This window comes from Meriones unguiculatus, chromosome 9 (genome assembly GCF_030254825.1).
Source record: "Meriones unguiculatus strain TT.TT164.6M chromosome 9, Bangor_MerUng_6.1, whole genome shotgun sequence".
NCBI lineage: Eukaryota > Metazoa > Chordata > Mammalia > Rodentia > Muridae > Meriones > Meriones unguiculatus.
This window is the reverse complement of record NC_083357.1, coordinates 57,735,639-57,754,767: the sequence shown is the minus strand read 5'-3', so window position 1 is coordinate 57,754,767 and position 19,129 is coordinate 57,735,639. Positions and strand designations below refer to the sequence as shown.

Below are 19,129 nucleotides of genomic sequence, written 5' to 3'. Positions count from 1 at the left end.
TCTTACATTCGGTTTGCAAGTATTTTGTTGAGTATTTTTGCATCGAAGAAGGAGAAAACAGGGAACAGGACAAGAGCCTGCCACAGAGGGCCTCTGAAAGGCTCTACCCTGCAGGGTATCAAAGCAGATGCTGAGACTTATGGCCAACCTTTGGGCAGAGTGCAGGGGATCTTATGATAGAAGTGGTAAATAGTAAGTTCTAGAGAGGCCAGGAGCTCCACAAGGAGAGCAAGAGAACCAAAAAATCTGGGCACAGGGGTCCTTTCTGAGACTCATACTCCAACCAAGGACCATTGATGGAAATAACCTAGAACCCCGGCACAGATGTAGCCCATGACAGTTCAGTGTCCAAGTGGGTTCCAGAGTAATGGGAACAGGGACTGTTCTTTGAATGCCTACCCCTGGGGGGGCGGCAGCCTTACCAGCCACAGAGGAAGACAATGCAGCCACACCTGATGAGACCTGATAGACTAGGACCAGGAAGAAGGAGAGGAAGACCTCCCCTATCAGTAGACATGGGGAGGGGCATACCTAGAGAAGGGAGAGGAAAGCTGGGAATGGGAGGGGAGGAGGGAAGGATTTATGAGGGGATACAAAGTGAATAAAGTGTAATTAATACAAATTAAAATAAACTTTTTTTAAAGATTTATTTATTGTTTATACAGCATCCTGCCTGCATGTGTGCCTGTACCCCAGATCTCGCTATAGATGGTAGTGAGCCACTATGTGGATGCTGGGAATTGAACTCAGGACCTTTGGAAGAGAGCCAGTGTTCTTAACCTCTGAGACATCTCTCTAGCCCCATAACTGGTTTTTTTCAACAGTTGTATTTACATTTAAAAGAAATGTCTGATTCCATGGAGGAAAGCTATCCTCCTTTATACATGTGTGTGCAGTGCTCTCTTCATCAGTACACAGAGACAGACACACACGCGGGAAATAGTCTTTTTATCCTTATATACACACACATGTTCAGGAGTATCTTCGTCCATATACACACGTGTGTAGTGGTCTCTTCTGTATGTCACAGAGGTGTGCCATAGCCTTTCTATCCATGCAAACACACCTATGTGTGTGTGCAGGACCCTTTTCATTCCTAAACACACAAGCCTGTGCAGTGGTCTCTTCATTCTCATACACACATAGGTGTGTGTAGTTTCAGCCGAAAATACACACAGGCGTGTAGTCATCTCCTCATCTGTATATATGCACACACGTGTGCAGTCATCTCTTCAGCCCTGTGTCCACACAGGCATGTTCAATAGCCTCTTTGTCTATATACACACATGTGTGCAGCCACTTTTTTAGCCGAGACATCTTTTCCAGTTTCAGTTCCCCAAGATGGACTCCAAGAAAGAGGACACAGGCAGTGCAAGATTCAATGGCCGAGAAAATGACCCACTCAGACACCTTGGAGATAGTAGACTGCTGTGTGTGTTCAATTGCATTGATGATCCCTGTTAACCTCTTATTGCAGCTAATTTGTAAGTTAAGCTATCATGAGTTTTGTGTTTTAAAATAAAAACACAGTACTGTATCGATGGGGTCCAGGACTATCCACAATCAGGCAGCCACTCAGAGTCTTGGGCTCTGCCTCCTGTGGATGAGGCATGCCTACTGTATTTGTTCTTTTAGTATTACATGAAAGACAGTTAATGGTTCTCTCATAAACAACCATGAAAATCCTTAGCCTTCACCTCTGTCAATTAAGCAAGTAATGTGTACTCTTACTGTCCCTCGCCTCTCTCTCAGACTAGCAGTACACAGGTCATTCTCTAGACCTTTATCTCAAACTTCAGCTTGAACAAAATACTTGAAATGTGTCTTCACAGAAGAATGAAGAGAATAGGGACAATAGAGAAACGGAGGGTCAAAGACATCTTTACTCACATCCACTCAAAAGAGAGGTGAACCAGGCAGCTCTGCTCTCTGTCACTGCAAAAACGCTCCCTGCTTGCGAGGCCTGTCCTTCCCCCTGTCCACAGACTGAAGGAAGAAACCTTGTGAACTCAGGTCTATTCACTCTGATCCCTTGAGGAAAGTGGGATGCCAGAGGACAGCTCTTTCCCACTCAGATTTCACCGGGAAGTCGAGAACCAGACTTAGCTAACTGCTGAGCAGGCCGTTGTGAGCAGATTTAGAGGACACTGAAGCTGGGCTTCCCCCATACCCATAGTCAAGTCAACCCTCTAAAGCCAAGGACTGGAGCAACAGGATTTTCATTACCAGACAGAAGACTTGGACCAGACTCACAGAAGGAAGCTAGCCTCAACTGCCTAGAAGGTCATTCATGGATAACACCTAACCCTAGGCTCAGAGGCCCTAAACCTTCTAAGGATACTGGACAGGGACTTTCTTAATGGAAAAGAGATTACAAGATTATCTCTTGTAGATACAATCAAAACAGGCTTGCCTAAAAAGATGGACAAAAGTCCATGAGAAAAAGCTGCTTGTTGTAAATGTCTTTAAAAATCATCTGCAGCCCGCCTATAGGGTAGCTGGCAGCGGTCTGTCCAGCTGTTGTCCATTCTCATCTCTTAAGAGTGCAGGTCATCCTATCAGAAGCTTAGCCTGTCTTTCTTTTCTTGTTGTTGTTGTTGTTTTGTTTTGTTTTGTTTTGTTTTGTTTTGTTTTGTTTTGTTTCAAGACAGGATTTCTCTGTGTAGCCTCAGCTGTCCTGGAACTTGCTCTATAGACCAGGCTGGCCTCAAACCCACAGCGATCCACCTGCATCTGCCTTCCAGAGTGCCAGGATTAAATGTGTGTGCCACCTCACCCAGCTGCTCACTTTGTCTTGCACCACAGGCTCTATGTCTCATCTCAGTTCTTTAGACAGAGATCACAGGGTGCTGGGAAACAACTGGAGTCCACGCTGAAATCCTGGTGACACTGTGACTAACCTACCTCAAGTCAGCACAGGCAGGCCTCTGTCAGAAAAAAAAAGGAGATGAAACATGACCTTCTCATGTTATCTTCCAGTCCATCAAAGGGCTTGTAGTATCTCTAGAAGGAGTATAATTTCCTCCATTCTATATTGTACTTGTTTGGTTGGGTGCTTGTTGGTTTCTTGTTAATATTTTCATTTATTCATTGACTATTGCATTCATGATATAACATATTTGATCATATTCATCCTCTGTTACCTTCTCTCCTCCTCTTCCCCTCCTTCTCTCTCTCATTCTAGGACCCCTTCTTCTCCCAACAAGTCTCCTCCTACTTCCATTAGTTTTTAATGACTAATAAAGTGTAATAAGGGCAGCTTGCATGAGCATGGTTGTGTGGATGTTTATTTTACCATAGGCAAATTACCAGCGGCTACACCACTGAAGAAAACTGGTTCTCCATCCCCACTGTAGCCATTGACTGCCAATAACACTTTAGCTAGAGGTGGGGCCTCATTAGTCACACTCCAATCATGCTGGAAAGTTGATGACTCAATGTTGTATAGGTAGCCATGGCTGCCCTGAGTCCACAAATACAATGGCATTGTCCCACAGACTGCATTCTGCTGCACTCCTTATCAGAATCTGGCTTGTTCTCCTCCCAGGCCCACCCCTTTCCCAGTGCTCCCTGAGTCCTGAGGCATAGATACAGATGTCCCATTTGGGCTCAACACTCAACAGTCACTAAGTCTCAGCACTTTGCCCAGGAGGTGAATCCCTGCATTAGCCGCTACCCTCTGCAGAGAGAAACCTTTCTGACAAAGGTTGAAAGCAGCACTAATCTGTGGACAGAAACACAAACACTCAGGAGGTAATACGACAGCATGTCCATGTAGTAAAATGCCATAGTCGATTCTGTACTCCCCCCCCCGGGAGCCTCCCCAAACATGGGCTTTTGATCATGTTCACAGAGCAGGCACAAATTCCCTCCTACAGAGCAGCGACAGATCTGATCAAGAGGCAGCAGTAGCCCCTAACAGTCATGCCACTATTGCACGGTGGAGACATCATGGCTGACTGATTGGTGTTGTAGCTCCCACAGGTCACAGCTAAGCCTGTCGGTGACTTTCCTTCCACGGATGGCCTGCATATCACCTTCCGGCACTGTGAAAGGCAGCAGGGAAGAGGCTTCCAGACCACTTCTACCCTGACTTGTCTAGGCCCTGTCTCTACCAAAAGGCTTTGGAAGTAATCTCAGTCTCCTGCATTCCATGTCGCTGTAAAAACCTCATGTGGTTTTCCAAGCACTTCCCCGACTTCTCATGTCAGCCACTGAGTCAGGGAAAGCTGTGTGGAGGATGATACTGGTGGATGGTGTCCCCACGTTGGCAGCTAAAACACAGGCAGGCAAGAGTGCCCACAACTTAGGAAGCAACAAGTGCTGCTCATCAAAGTGGCACTGAGAAGCTCTGAATGTGAGCAGGGTCCTCAACGTTCTCCTTACTCAGTGTGGGTAAATTGGAAATTGAGTTGGGATAATGATGGCCTGATGAGGTCACATTTTTAACTATCATTAAGGCACATCATGTATCAACATTTTCAATATTGATATCTTAGAAAGACTTACCAAAAATTGTTTTGAGAAAGGCTTTTAAAAACACCACTGTGGCTGCAAATACATAATCTCTACCTGATATTATAAACATTTGGTATAGTCGGGCTTGGTGGCTCACTTCTGAGTTCCCAGAAATTAGGAACCTAAAGCAGGAGGATTGCTGTGAGTTCAAAGCCAGCACAGATAAGAACAGATATCATCTCAAAAGAATAAGGGAAGGAAATACCCAGTATGTTTCTTTCCACATGGAAGAGCAGCCAGTGCTTTTAACCTCTGAGCCATCTCTCCAGCCCAGTCCCTACGATTCATTCTCACCTCCGTGTATCTGTGTGTCTATACACATGTATGTCCATGCCACAAACGCTATTAGGAAACATCAGCTCCCCTGAAAATGGAGTTACAGACTTTTGTAAGCCACCCAGCACAGGTGCTGGAACCTAACTTGGGTCCTCTGGAAGAGCAGCAAGTGCTCCTAACCACTGGGCCATCTCTCCGGACCACAACCTCATATGATTTTTAAGATGAGAGACAGAAATGTAAATAGCTCTTACAAATCTGGGTTTCCAAGGCTCTGTCTCCTCTAAGTACCTAGCCTAACCCTGGTCTGCCCATCACAGAAACACAGGCACAAAATCTGCAGCCAGTCGACAGAATACAGAGATTTCTAGGCAGAGTTCACATTCAGACTTCAACTACCCTGCACAAGATGACTTGGAACTAGACTTCCTTACAATGGGGCCAACAGCACTGTTGGTTGGCCAAGTGAAGGAACAGAAGGTCCGTTACACAACGGACAATGTGCCGATCTAGGTTTCGCAATTTGAATACCCTGAGCCATTTGCCTCTGCCAGCCACACCCACAGGGTCTGCTCTATATCTATGGGCCCAATTGGAGCTCACCCATCATCCCTGAATTCCAGGACAACCAGCATTGCGATCTCACAGGAGCCACAACCTAGACTGGGTAAGAGACTGACTGTTTAGGACTGGGACAGGAGGGCTAGTGATGGGGCAGGAGGGTTAGCACTGGGGCAGGAGGGCTAGTGACGGGGCAGTGTCCAGGAGAAATGAAACTGTGAGCCCTCAGTGACAGCAGAGGGCTTTTAGGGAGAGAGAGGAAAAACCAGGCCAAGATGGGGAGTAGTCACTTCTGCTCTGCTCTCACAGGAACACATGGGCCTGAAGCTGCTTGTGTCCAGACTATGTCTCCTTCTGCTGCTGGGACTTGTCCTGATGGTTGCCTCCTTCCAGATTCCACCTGGTTTAACCCCTTCCCAGTGGTTTACAATCCAGCACATAAGTAATACTACTACCATCCAATGTAATGCTGCAATGCTGGGAGTTAACAATTATACGGGAAGATGCAAGGACCTAAATACTTTTCTTCATACACGTTTTGCTAATGTTGTTAATGAGTGTTACAATAGAAATACTACCTGCAAGAACGGAAGAAGAAATTGTCATGACAGTCGATCTAGGGTATCAATAACTGACTGTAACCTCACATCTCCGTCAACAAATTATAGGCAATGCAGATACCAAAGAACACGAGCCAGGAAGTTCTACAGAATTGCTTGTAACAACAAAACCCCAAGGGACAATCCCAACTATCCAGTGGTCCCAGTTCACTTGGATGGGACTTTTATATAGCTCCAGCACCACCACTTTGTACCTTTGCTCATCAGCTAGTGCCACAGCAATCCTAGTGCTGAAGAACCAATTCCTCAGCTGCGCTGCCTATCAGGACCTGTCCTCATGAAACCTGTCCCTGGCTCCTTCAAATTTGGCTGAACAGATCCTTCCTAATCAATAAACACCTTTGCATACTCATCTAGATCTTTGAGTGTCTCTATGTGTGACAGGGAGTGAAGAAGAGAGAGGGAGAGTTGAGACAGGTCCTCATGACAAGCACTCTACCAATTGAGCAATGTACCCGCTCCCCAGAAACAAATTCCAGTATGAGAAGAGATGGCTATCTTTCCAGAAAGTTCCTACAGGGCATCTTCTCTGAAGTGGCTAGTAGCGGGAAAAGAAGAAGTGGGGTCTATCCTTTACTCTTGGAGGCTATCCTTTCCCCTTTCCCTTTCCAGGACCCTTCCCCTCCCTCTTCCCAGCACCCTTCTCTTTCCCCTGCATAGCTGTTCTCAGTGGTGAGTAATTCTATCATTCAACACAGACCAGGAAGGCACAGATTCCAGGACAAGGAAACTGGATTCCACACAGAAAGGGATGAATAATAAGAGGTCCTGCCTGGCTCCCGAGTACAGAACTGTAGTCAGGAATCAGTGACAAACAGGAAGGGGCCATCCTTGAAAGACATGGGCAAACACGATATCACCTCATGGGGCAGTCTGACACAGAAGGGAGCAAGGGCGTGAAATCATCAGGCTGCACCTCTGTCCTTCAGTCTGGATCCCCAGCTTCCCTTTGGCTGTTCCTCTCTGGGCCCCCACATGCAGCAACCGGACTCTCCCCACCACTGTCCAGTGGTGGTCCTTCTTGTTGTCAGTGGCTGCAGGGAAGCCAGTCCTCTGGTCTTCCAGCTTGGTGTGGGGAATCTGCATTTTACACATGCATGCTGAGTTCCTGGAAGTGCAGGGGTGGAAAGAATTCACTGGCTTCAGATGAAGTTGGGAACAGCATGAGGGCCTCACTGAGCTGGAACTCACTCTGTAGAGCAGCCTGATTCTGAACTCACAGAAATCTTTTGTAATTTTCGCTTTTTTAATTTTTGGTGGCAAAGGCTATTTTTAAGGCCACCTGAGAAACAACTCTTGTCTCCAGCCTCTCCAGTCCCTGTGCTCCAGTTAAATGTTCACAGCCTTTTCTCCTTGGAAGCAGGCTGACTCCAAGCCACACAGGGAGGCTTTGAGCTTTGAGAACATCCTGACTGAGCTTACAATCTCCTGTAAGCAGACACCTAAGACTCTAGATTGGACCAACGAAGCCAGCAGCACAGACACCCTGTGTTCTAGAGGAGTGGGTTGCTCACACCAGCGCTATCCTAGGATGTGGTCCTTGTGTCCTTTCTAGCTCTTCCTCCCATGCAGCCTCCCTCTTCTTCTGGTGGGCCTCTTCCCTTTCTTGTCCTCTGCTCACATTTACTACATCTAAATATGCACACAACAATGAGGAGCCAAGTTCTATATCTCCCAGAGTGCTTGGCAGGATCGCTGAGCCCGGCTTGCTTCACTTAAAATATTTTCCAGCTCCACCATTTTCTTGGAAAATGCAGGTCTTCTCATCTGAATGGAACTCCATTGTGGGTGTGTATCACATACTCACAAACTAGCCATCTACAGATGAATGGCCTTAGGCTCAAGAGTGAGGTGGCTGGGTTGTATGGTAGACGTTTGGGAAACGGCCACGCTGGTCTCCACAGTGGCTGCACCAGCTCACACTGCTGCCAACAGTACAGAAGGACTGTTCTCTCCCTGGGTCCTGGCCAGCAACTGCTCTCAAGGTTTTCACTATGCTAGCCATAGTGACTGGGGAGAGATAGACTGTGGAGCTGTTGAGTGTGAGAGGGTGTGAGAAGGTGTTCTGGGTATTTTGTTTGTTGTCTTTTGAGATAGGGTCTCTCCATGAAGTCCTGGCTCTCCTGGAACTCACTACATAAAACAGGCCAGATCCAACTCAGAGAGCCTCAGGGCTGTTTTACTAACATTTCCCTAATAGATAAGGATGTCACCAAAGTTCTTTTGCTTCCCTGTCAGCATGCCATGCCTATTATCAAAGAAAACAAAACAAAAAAAAAAAAAAAAAAAAATGCTGTCAAGGGTTTGATGCTAAAGGCAAGGGGAAAGGCAGAGCTTCAATTCACCGCTTGTGGGAATGCCAACTTGTGCAACCACTGTGGAAAGTAGAAAAAGAATGAAGAGACGGAGCCTCTCCATTCCCAGCTACACCCTTCACAGGTCAGTGCCCAAAGACACACGACAAAAACACTTGCTCAGCCATACTACTGCTGCTCAATGCACAGTAGCCAGGAAATGGAACCAGCCTGATGTCCACCAAGAACACATTCATGAAGACAAAGACTAGGAATATGCACAACAGAACTTATGCAATCCTAAAGAAAAAGGAAATGATGACATTTGCAGGAAAAGATGTAAAAGTGAAAATCACTGTGCAAAGTGAAATACGCTAGAGTCAGGCAAATGCCATGTTTCCTGTCAGATGCAGAACGTAGATTTTGAATTTATTATGTTTATTTTACATATATGAGTATTTTACCTCATGCATGTCTGCGCACCACATATGTGCATGGAGTCAGCAGAGATCAAAAGAGTGAGTTGGATCCTTGGAACTGGAGTTACAGGTGTTTGTTATCTACCATGTGGGTGGTAGGAATCAAACCTGGGTCCTCTAGCAAAGCAGACAGTGTTCTGCTGAACTGCTGAGCCATCTCTCCACCATTTTTTAAAATGGTGTGTGTGTGTCTGTGTGTGTGTGTGTGTGTGTGTGTGTTCATATGTAAGAGGATGATGATATTAGAAGGGAAGAAGAAAACACAGTAATAGAGTACATGGGCTAGAAAGGCAGAAGTTGGGACTAACTGTCTGTAACAGGAGACCCAGCTGCCATGGGTGAGGAAGTACAGGAAAGGGTGGTGAGGCAGAGGGATGAATGAGAACAAATTGTGATTAGAACATATGAATGGAATTTCCATGCTGAGCACACTATGTTGTATCTAACCTTTATGTAGGCAGAAACCAGGAACTGGGTATTTACCCGGTACCTCCTTGAGTGGGCCATTACCTGAGAAGACGGTGGGTCAGAGCCCTGATGCTCTGTCTTGCCTTTAGCTAGCAGATTCTGAGGGAAATGGAGACAGAGACAGTCCTTCAGAAGTTTACCCAGGTGGCTGGATCTTGTCTCTGAGACAGGACTTGGCAGTTCTCCTGTCACCTCCTCTCTCTGTGTGTAGCTAGAGTGGCTTCTGCCTTGCCACATTATCATCTTGCTGGGAAGCAGGTATTCTAGGTGATGGTCTGAATCTGGACAGCAGTTGGCAGGGTTTCCGGGATTGTGGGGGTTGTTTGTTGTTGGTTCTTTTTTTTTTTTTTTTTGTCCCACTTTTCTTTCTTTGTTTGTTTGCTGTTTTGTTTTAGAGGTTTACTAACATTCATTGCGTTGGTGGGCACACACAGGCCACAGCATGAATGTGGAGGTGAGAGGACAATTTGCAGAAGTTGTTCCCGCCTTTTACCAGATCGACTCTGGAGCTCAAACTCAGGACATAAGTGGTGCCTTCCTTTACTGAGCCATCTCACTGGTCCACTAAGAGAAATGTGAGGATCTGGGGCTCGTGGCACACACCTGTAATCCCAGCACTCAGGGAGGCAGAGGCAGGCAGATCTCTGTGAGTTCAGGGTCAGCCTAGGCTACAAAACAAGTACAGGACAGCCAGTGCTACACAGAGAAATCCTGTCTTGAAAAAACGAGAGAGACAGAGACAGAGACAGAGACAGAGACAGAGACAGAGAGATGAGTTTGAGGGATTTCTGTTCCTTAAGAGAAGCTTGAGATCTTTCATTGGATCACAGCATTGTTCAAAAGTCTGAAGTCCACATGTCAGCTGAAATATACGGACGCCACTTCAACGTCTGCTCATGTCACTGAAAAGCACACTGCATGCTACCAACCTACAGTGGCACAGAGTACTCATTCCCATTCCAAAAGGGAGTAGCAGAGCAGAGCAAAGAAAATCGACACAAACCAAGGAAGCAAACACCAGCTCCTGATGCTCCATGCCTGGCATCCCAGACTTGTACTGGGATTAGGCAGCTCCACCCCTCAACTCTGCCCCCTGAAGCACACAAGGTCGCTCTTGGCTTGGCCGCACTCTGCATCTTTGTCTATTCTCAGCAGATGTCCCCTGGTCCTGCCATCACCAATATCCTGAGGTCTTCACTGAAACTTAGGTGTCTCAGAGCCTCCCTGCAGGGTTTCTCATTCTGTCACGCACTGAGAGGAGTTGGTATTTGTGTGTGAAATGTTCCCATGGCACATCTGTCTGAACCCTTCGTTCATAGCAGGTGACTCTCTAAGAAGGTTGTAAAGCCTTTGTGACGTGGACATTCACTAGAGGAAGGACAACTACCTACCCTCCCTCCACCCAGCTTTGCCACATGGATTCTGAGGAGCTTGTGTGACAAACACTGTGCCAATTAAGCCAGCACTCCAGCTCCTAATATTCTTTTCTCTAAAATAAAATTTTGGTGTGCCTGAGCATTTGCCTTCATGGATGCGTAGGCACCATGTTTGTACCTTGTGTTCCCAGAGGCCATGAGCCTTGGATCCCCTGAAACTGAAGCTCTAGATGGCTGTGAGCTGTTGTAGGGGTGCTGGGAACCCAGAACAGCCATTGTGCTTACCTGCTGCCTCAGCTCTCCTGGCTCCCTTTTAAGCTTCTGGTTAGTATTGTATGGTGATGTTGAAGTCAGAGGTCAGTTCACAGAATCAGCTCTCTTTATCCACCTTTACACAGGTTCTAGGAACCAAACTCAGGTTGCCAGACTTGAATGGCCAGGGTCTTTGCCGGCTCACTCCACTCCCTACCCTTATCCCCCATATTTTATACTAGCAGGATTCACACATTTGAATCACGGTGTCATTTTACATTATAAACATTGCCAAGATTTGCTGTGCTGTGGGGCCACGTGCTTTTAATCCCAGCATTTGGGAGACAGAAGCACATGGATCTCTGAGTTTGAGGCCAGCCTAGTTTACAGAGTGAGTTCCAGGACAGTCAGGACTACACAAAGAAACCCTGTCTTAAAAAATAAAAAATGTCCAGGCTCACAAAGAACTTCTGCCTATGTTTATTGTATCTGTTCATATTTATCTTCTTAAAAATTAGAATAGAAGTATTTTAAATCTTGCAAGTCATAAACCACTTACTATATTATATGTTTACACAAGTATCACAATTTTTGAAGTACTCCTGTTGTTTTTGGTTTGTTTTGATTTCATTTGGGGAATAAGACAATGGGTTTAAGTTGAGGGTGTTTTAAAACAGAGTCTCATGCACCTCAGGCTGACTCAAATTCTTTGTGTAGCTAAAGATGAATTTGAACCCCTGATCCCCTCACCTCCCAAGTGCTTAAATTAAAGGTATGTATATCACCAGGTCTACCCAGTAAACCCATCCTTTTGAAAAACAAAATGATTAGTAAGAGAAATTGACACCGGATGAAAGTTTCAAGATCTCTTTAGTAGCTGACATCTCGATTCCCAGATCTGCTTTTTGTTCATACTGTCCTACATCATTGTTTTATTGAGTCATATAAAGTCTGACTTCATACAAACAATCAATTGGAAAAGGAAGTGCCTACCAGCTGCCACACAAGAGTTTGTAGACCCCCCATGATGTAATCAGCAAGAGCCCCTTGTTCCTGGGATCCCACTGTAAAATTCTAAGAGAGAACCTTGACAACCATAAACATTGTCTTGAGAGTGTTGGCAGATGAAGATGGGAGCTTTTCCCACTTCAATTATTCTAGAGACAGGATAAGGTTTGGAGCTGCTGCCCCTGAAGTAGAATAAGGTAGAAAAGACCAATATTATATTAATGTATTAATTTATTTAGTTAATTACCTACTCTTCTGTCCTGCCTCTTTGCCAAGCATGACTTCACCTGATACCTGAAACAGGATGACCTGGAGAAATAGTTGAAACAGTGGTTTGTTACCTTAAACTGCCAAGTATGCTTTGTCACCACACCTCGTGGTCCTAGTGAGAATACAAACTAGACCCAGGATGAAAGCTTCCGAGAAGCTATCCTGGTTTCAAACCCTGGTTACCCTACCTCTCTTCCACTCTCAACAGTGTCAGAGTGCTTAATCCGGAATTTTTCCCACAAAACATCTACCCTGCCAACATGTGTGGGACATCTGCCTGAAGACAGACCAAGACAGAAGAGGTAGGGAGTGGGGAAGAAACTGAAATCTGCTTTCACCATCTGAGCTCTGATAAGTGGCTTGTTAACTCATAACGACACCTTATTGCTTAGAGTGTTTTAACTATGAAGTTCTTGGGACATCAAAAGACTTTTTTTTTTTTGGAGGGAATGAGTGTCAACATACAAGAGCAAATATTTTATAATGAACTTTAAATTAGAAACACATGCTGTAGAGGGTTCTTGTCACATGAGCATCTTTGAAAATAGTCTTCACTAGCAAATACTCATGGTTGGATACACTAAATAGTACAAGGACTTGTCACAGACACACATGAAGTATGTTAGGCACGGTCTCCTTACTCTACTGAGATCCCCTGCCTTGCCCCCACCCCTCTCCTCACCTCCTAACCAGATGAGCCATCTCATCATCCCTTACCTCCTGATTCCATTGCACACCAACAAGAGAGCTCAAGCAGACCAATGCAAAGCCCATTTGGGCTATATGGCTCCTGTCATGCTTCCAACACTCAGGGGGGTAAAAGCAGGAAGATTCGGGCTGGCCTGATCTACACAGTGAGAAAAGAAAGAACCTCAGGAACTCCAAATCCAAGGAGAGGAGCTGGCATGAGAGTGAAGTGGAAGAAGATGGAGCCAAGTCACCAGTGCTGGTGTGCTAAGGAGGGGCACCCTATTTGTCTTGAGTGCAGCCTGGGTGACCTCGGTGCTCTTCTGTTAACACAGAAAGCTTGCTAATCGGGTCTTATTTGGTAGGTCAGGCAGCTTCTTCAAAGTTGATGTCTATAGCACTGTGGTGAAATGCCTAACAGCTTCTGCTGACTGACTTGTCTGTGTGTTCATCTGTGCACTGTTCTTCCAGGGAAGATGTGGACAGGAAATACAAGGCAAAGCTTAAGTTCACAAAGTAGGAGCAGAGCGCTGATGTCCACAGCTGTGTCCTGGCTCTTCTACCCTGTGTCTTCTTAAGTTTTTAAATTAACTGCAAATATGAGGACTTAAGGGTTTTCAACCTACCAAAGTCTTTATTTCCATCTTCTGAGGAATGATAAAGCTTGGCCAGTGTGGAAATAAATTTCCTGAAGGCCATACCTAGTAGAGTCTGAAGGAGCTGCTTTCTTCACTAACATCAGACAAGGTGGCACAAGTCTTTACCCATAGCAAGAGCAGAGTCAAGTGGCTTGAAACGTGTCTTCACAGAAGAATGAAGAGAATAGGGACAATAGAGAAACGGAGGGTCAAAGACATCTTTACTCACATCCACTCAAAAGAGAGGTGAACCAGGCAGCTCTGCTCTCTGTCACTGCAAAAACGCTCCCTGCTTGCGAGGCCTGTCCTTCCCCCTGTCCACAGACTGAAGGAAGAAACCTTGTGAACTCAGGTCTATTCACTCTGATCCCTTGAGGAAAGTGGGATGCCAGAGGGCAGCTCTTTCCAACTCAGATTTCACCGGGAAGTCGAGAACCAGACTTAGCTAACTGCTGAGCAGGCAGTTGTGAGCAGATTTAGAGGACACTGAAGCTGGGTTTCCCCCATACCCATAGTCAAGTCAACCCTTGAAAGCCAAGGATTAGAGCAACAGGATTTTCATTACCAGACAGAAGACTTGGACCAGACTCACAGAAGGAGGCTAGACTCAACTGCCTAGAAGGTCATTCATGGATGACATCTAACCCTAGCCTCACAGGCCCTAAACCTTCTAAGGATACTGAACAGGGACTTTCTTATTGGAAAAGAGATTACAAGATTATCTCTTGTAGATACAATCAAAACAGGCTTGCCTAAAAAGATGGACAAAAGTCCATGAGAAAAAGCTGCTTGTTGTAAATGTCTTTGAAAATCATCTGCAGCGCGCCTACAGGGTAGCTGGCAGCGGTCTGTCCAGCTGTTGTCCATTCTCATCTCTTAAGAGTGCAGGTCATCCTATCAGAAGCTTAGCCTGTCTTTCTTTTCTTCTTGTTGTTGTTGTTTTGTTTTGTTTTGTTTTGTTTTTCAAGACAGGATTTCTCTGTGTAGCCTCTGCTTCCTGGAACTTGCTCTATAGACCAGGCTGGCCTCAAACCCACAGCGATCCACCTGCATCTGCCTTCCAGAGTGCCAGGATTAAATGTGTGTGCCACCTCACCCAGCTGCTCACTTTGTCTTTCACCACAGGCTCTATGTCTCATCTCAGTTCTTTAGACAGAGATCACAGGGTGCTGGGAAACAATTGGAGTCCTCGCTGAAATCCTGGTGACACTGTGACTAACTTACCTCAAGTCAACACAGGCAGGCCTCTGTCAGAAAAAAAAAGAGATGAAACATGACCTTCTCATGTTATCTTCCAGTCCATCGAAGGGCTTGTAGTATCTCTAGAAGGAGTATAATTTCCTCCATTCTACATTGTACCTGTTTGGTTGGGTGCTTGTTGGTTTCTTGTTAATATTTTCATTTATTCATTGACTATTGCATTCATGATATAACATATTTGATCATATTCATCCTCTGTTACCTTCTCTCCTCCTCTTCCCCTCCTTCTCTCTCTCATTCTAGGACCCCTTCTTCTCCCAACAAGTCTCCTCCTACTTCCATTAGTTTTTAGTGACTAATAAAGTGTAATAAGGGCAGCATGCATGAGCATGGTTGTGTGGATGTTTATTTTACCATAGGCAAATTACCAGCGGCTACACCACTGCAGAAAACTGGTTCTCCATCCCCACTGTAGCCATTGACTGCCAATAACACTTTAGCTAGAGGTGGGGCCTCATTAGTCACACTCCAATCATGCTGGAAAGTTGATGACTCAATGTTGTATAGGTAGCCATGGCTGCCCTGAGTCCACAAATACAATAGCGGTGTCCCACAGACTGCATTCTGCTGCACTCCTTATCAGAATCTGGCTTGTTCTCCTCCCAGGCCCACCCCTTTCCCAGTGCTCCCTGAGTCCTGAGGCATAGATACAGATGTCCCATTTGGGCTCAACACTCAACAGTCACTAAGTCTCAGCACTTTGCCCAGGAGGTGAATCCCTGCATTAGCCGCTACCCTCTGCAGAGAGAAACCTTTCTGACAAAGGATGAAAGCAGCACTAATCTGTGGACAGAAACACAAACACTCAGGAGGTAATACGACAGCATGTCCATGTAGTAAAATGCCATAGTCGATTCTGTACTCCCCCCCCGGGAGCCTCCCCAAACATGGGCTTTTGATCATGTTCACAGAGCAGGCACAAATTCCCTCCTACAGAGCAGGGACAGATCTGATCAAGAAGCAGCAGTAACCCCTAACAGTCATGCCACTATTGCACGGTGGAGACATCATGGCTGACTGATTGGTGTTGTAGCTCCGACAGGTCACAGCTAAGCCTGTCGGTGACTTTCCTTCCACGGATGGCCTGCATATCACCTTCCGGCACTGTGAAAGGCAGCAGGGAAGAGGCTTCCAGACCACTTCTACCTTGACTTGTCTAGGCCCTGTCTCCACCAAATGGCTTTGGAAGTAATCTCAGTCTCCTGCATTCCATGTCGCTGTAAAAACCTCATGTGGTTTTCCAAGCACTTCCCTGACTTCTCATGTCAGCCACTGAGTCAGGGAAAGCTGTGTGGAGGATGATACTGGTGGATGGTGTCCCCACGTTGGCAGCTAAAACACAGGCATGCAAGAGTGCCCACAACTTAGGAAGCAACAAGTGCTGCTCATCAAAGTGGCACTGAGAAGCTCTGAATGTAAGCAGGGTCCTCAACGTTCTCCTTACTCAGTGTGGGTAAATTGGAAATTGAGTTGGGATAATGATGGCCTGATGAGGTCACATTTTTAACTATCATTAAGGCACATCATGTATCAACATTTTCAATATTGATATCTTAGAAAGACTTACCAAAAATTGTTTTGAGAAAGGCTTTTAAAAACACCACTGTGGCTGCAAATATATAATCTCTACCTGATATTATAAACATTTGGTATAGTCGGGCTTGGTGGCTCACTTCTGAGTTCCCAGAAATTAGGAACCTAAAGCAGAAGGATTGCTGTGAGTTCAAAGCCAGCACAGATAAGAATAGATATCATCTCAAAAGAATAAGAGAATGAAACATCCAGTATGTTTCTTTCCACATGGAAGAGCAGCCAGTGCTCTTGACCTCTGAGCCATCTCTCCAGCCCAGTCCCTAAGATTCATTCTCACCTCCGTGTATCTGTGTGTCTGTGTACACATGTATGTCCATGCCACAAACGCTATTAGAAGACATCAGATCCCCTGAAAATGGAGTTACAGACTTTTGTAAGCCACCCAGCATAGGTGCTGGAACCTAACTTGGGTCCTCTGGAAGAGCAGCAAGTGCTCCTAACCACTGGGCCATCTCTCCAGACCACAACCTCATATGATTTTTAAGATGAGAGACAGAAATGTAAATAGCTCTTACAAATCTGGTTTCCGAGGCTCTGTCTCCTCTAAGTGCTTACCCAGGCTGCTAGGAACCCTGGTCTGCCCATCACAGAAACACAGGCACAAAATCTGCAGCCAGTCGACAGAATACAGAGATTTCTAGGCAGAGAGTTCACATTCAGACTTCAACTACCCTGCACAAGATGACTTGGAACTAGACTTCCTTACAATGGGGCCAGCAGCACTGTTGATTGGCCAAGTGAAGGAACAGAAGGTCCGTTACACAACGGACAATGTGCCGATCTAGGTTTCGCAATTTGAATACCCTGAGCCATTTGCCTCTGCCAGCCACACCCACAGGGTCTGCTCTATATCTATGGGCCCAATTGGAGCTCACCCATCATCCCTGAATTCCAGGACAACCAGCATTGCGACCGCACAGGAGCCACAACCTAGACTGGGTAAGAGACTGACTGTTTAGGACTGGGACAGGAGGGCTAGTGATGGGGCAGGAGGGTTAGCACTGGGGCAGGAGGGCTAGTGACGGGGCAGTGTCCAGGAGAAATGAAACTGTGAGCCCTCAGTGGCAGCAGAGGGCTTTTAGGGAGAGAGAGGAAAAACCAGGCCAAGATGGGGAGTAGTCACTTCTGCTCTGCTCTCACAGGAAAACATGGGCCTGAAGCTGCTTGTGTCCAGACTATGTCTCCTTCTGCTGCTGGGACTTGTCCTGATGGTTGCCTCCTTCCAGATTCCACCTGGTTTAACCCCTTCCCAGTGGTTTACAATCCAGCACATAAGTAATACTACTACCATCCAATGTAATGCTGCAATGCTGGGAGTTAACAATTATACGGGAAGATGCAAGGACCTAAATACTTTTCTTCATACACGTTTTGCTAATGTTGTTAATGAGTGTTACAATAGAAATACTACCTGCAAGAACGGAAGAAGAAATTGTCATGACAGTCGATCTAGGGTATCAATAACTGACTGTAACCTCACATCTCCGTCAACAAATTATAGGCAATGCAGATACCAAAGAACACGAGCCAGGAAGTTCTACAGAATTGCTTGTAACAACAAAACCCCAAGGGACAATCCCAACTATCCAGTGGTCCCAGTTCACTTGGATGGGACTTTTATATAGCTCCAGCACCACCACTTTGTACCTTTGCTCATCAGCTAGTGCCATAGCAATCCTAGTGCTGAAGAACCAATTCCTCAGCTGTGCTGCCTATCAGGACCTGTCCTCATGAAACCTGTCCCTGGCTCCTTCAAATTTGGCTGAACAGATCCTTCCTAATCAATAAACACCTTTGCATACTCATCTAGATCTTTGAGTGTCTCTATGTGTGACAGGGAGTGAAGAAGAGAGAGGGAGAGTTGAGACAGGTCCTCATGACAAGCACTCTACCAATTGAGCAATGTACCCGCTCCCCAGAAACAAATTCCAGTATGAGAAGAGATGGCTATCTTTCCAGAAAGTTCCTACAGGGCATCTTCTCTGAAGTGGCTAGTAGCGGGAAAAGAAGAAGTGGGGTCTATCCTTTACTCTTGGAGGCTATCCTTTCCCCTTTCCCTTTCCAGGACCCTTCCCCTCCCTCTTCCCAGCACCCTTCTCTTTCCCCTGCATAGCTGTTCTCAGTGGTGAGTAATTCTATCATTCAACACAGACCAGGAAGGCACAGATTCCAGGACAAGGAAACTGGATTCCACACAGAAAGGGATGAATAATAAGAGGTCCTGCCTGGCTCCCGAGTACAGAACTGTAGTCAGGAATCAGTGACAAACAGGAAGGGGCCATCCTTGAAAGACATGGGCAAACACGATATCACCTCATGGGGCAGTCTGACACAGAAGGGAGCAAGGGCGTGAAATCATCAGGCTGCACCTCTGTCCTTCAGTCTGGATCCCCAGCTTCCCTTTGGCTGTTCCTCTCTGGGCCCCCACATGCAGCAACCGGACTCTCCCCACCACTGTCCAGTGGTGGTCCTTCTTGTTGTCAGTGGCTGCAGGGAAGCCAGTCCTCTGGTCTTCCAGCTTGGTGTGGGGAATCTGCATTTTACACATGCATGCTGAGTTCCTGGAAGTGCAGGGGTGGAAAGAATTCACTGGCTTCAGATGAAGTTGGGAACAGCATGAGGGCCTCACTGAGCTGGAACTCACTCTGTAGAGCAGCCTGATTCTGAACTCACAGAAATCTTTTGTAATTTTCGCTTTTTTAATTTTTGGTGGCAAAGGCTATTTTTAAGGCCACCTGAGAAACAACTCTTGTCTCCAGCCTCTCCAGTCCCTGTGCTCCAGTTAAATGTTCACAGCCTTTTCTCCCTGGAAGCAGGCTGACTCCAAGC

The 19,129-nt window shown here is 46.2% G+C and overlaps 2 protein-coding genes across 2 annotated transcripts; both read left to right on the top strand.

Annotated features, from left to right (window-relative positions):
• The first annotated feature begins 5,341 nt into the window (after nt 1-5,341).
• Nucleotides 5,342-6,331, top strand: LOC132656625 (eosinophil cationic protein-like). Its single transcript, XM_060391740.1, has 2 exons — nt 5,342-5,461; nt 5,665-6,331. Exon 2 carries the CDS (start codon nt 5,671-5,673, stop codon nt 6,145-6,147), a length of 477 nt encoding a protein of 158 aa, XP_060247723.1. The 5' UTR covers nt 5,342-5,461; nt 5,665-5,670; the 3' UTR covers nt 6,148-6,331.
• Nucleotides 6,332-17,111: 10,780 nt separating this feature from the next.
• Nucleotides 17,112-18,105, top strand: LOC132656624 (eosinophil cationic protein-like). Its single transcript, XM_060391739.1, has 2 exons — nt 17,112-17,239; nt 17,443-18,105. The coding sequence occupies exon 2, from the start codon at nt 17,449-17,451 to the stop codon at nt 17,923-17,925; it is 477 nt and encodes a 158-aa protein (XP_060247722.1). The 5' UTR covers nt 17,112-17,239; nt 17,443-17,448; the 3' UTR covers nt 17,926-18,105.
• Nucleotides 18,106-19,129: the final 1,024 nt, after the last annotated feature.

Coding starts and splice junctions, on each gene's coding strand:
- LOC132656625 (XM_060391740.1), top strand. CDS start 5,671: ATGGGCCTGAAGCTGCTTGTGTCCAGACTATGTCTCCTTCTGCTGCTG.
- LOC132656624 (XM_060391739.1), top strand. CDS start 17,449: ATGGGCCTGAAGCTGCTTGTGTCCAGACTATGTCTCCTTCTGCTGCTG.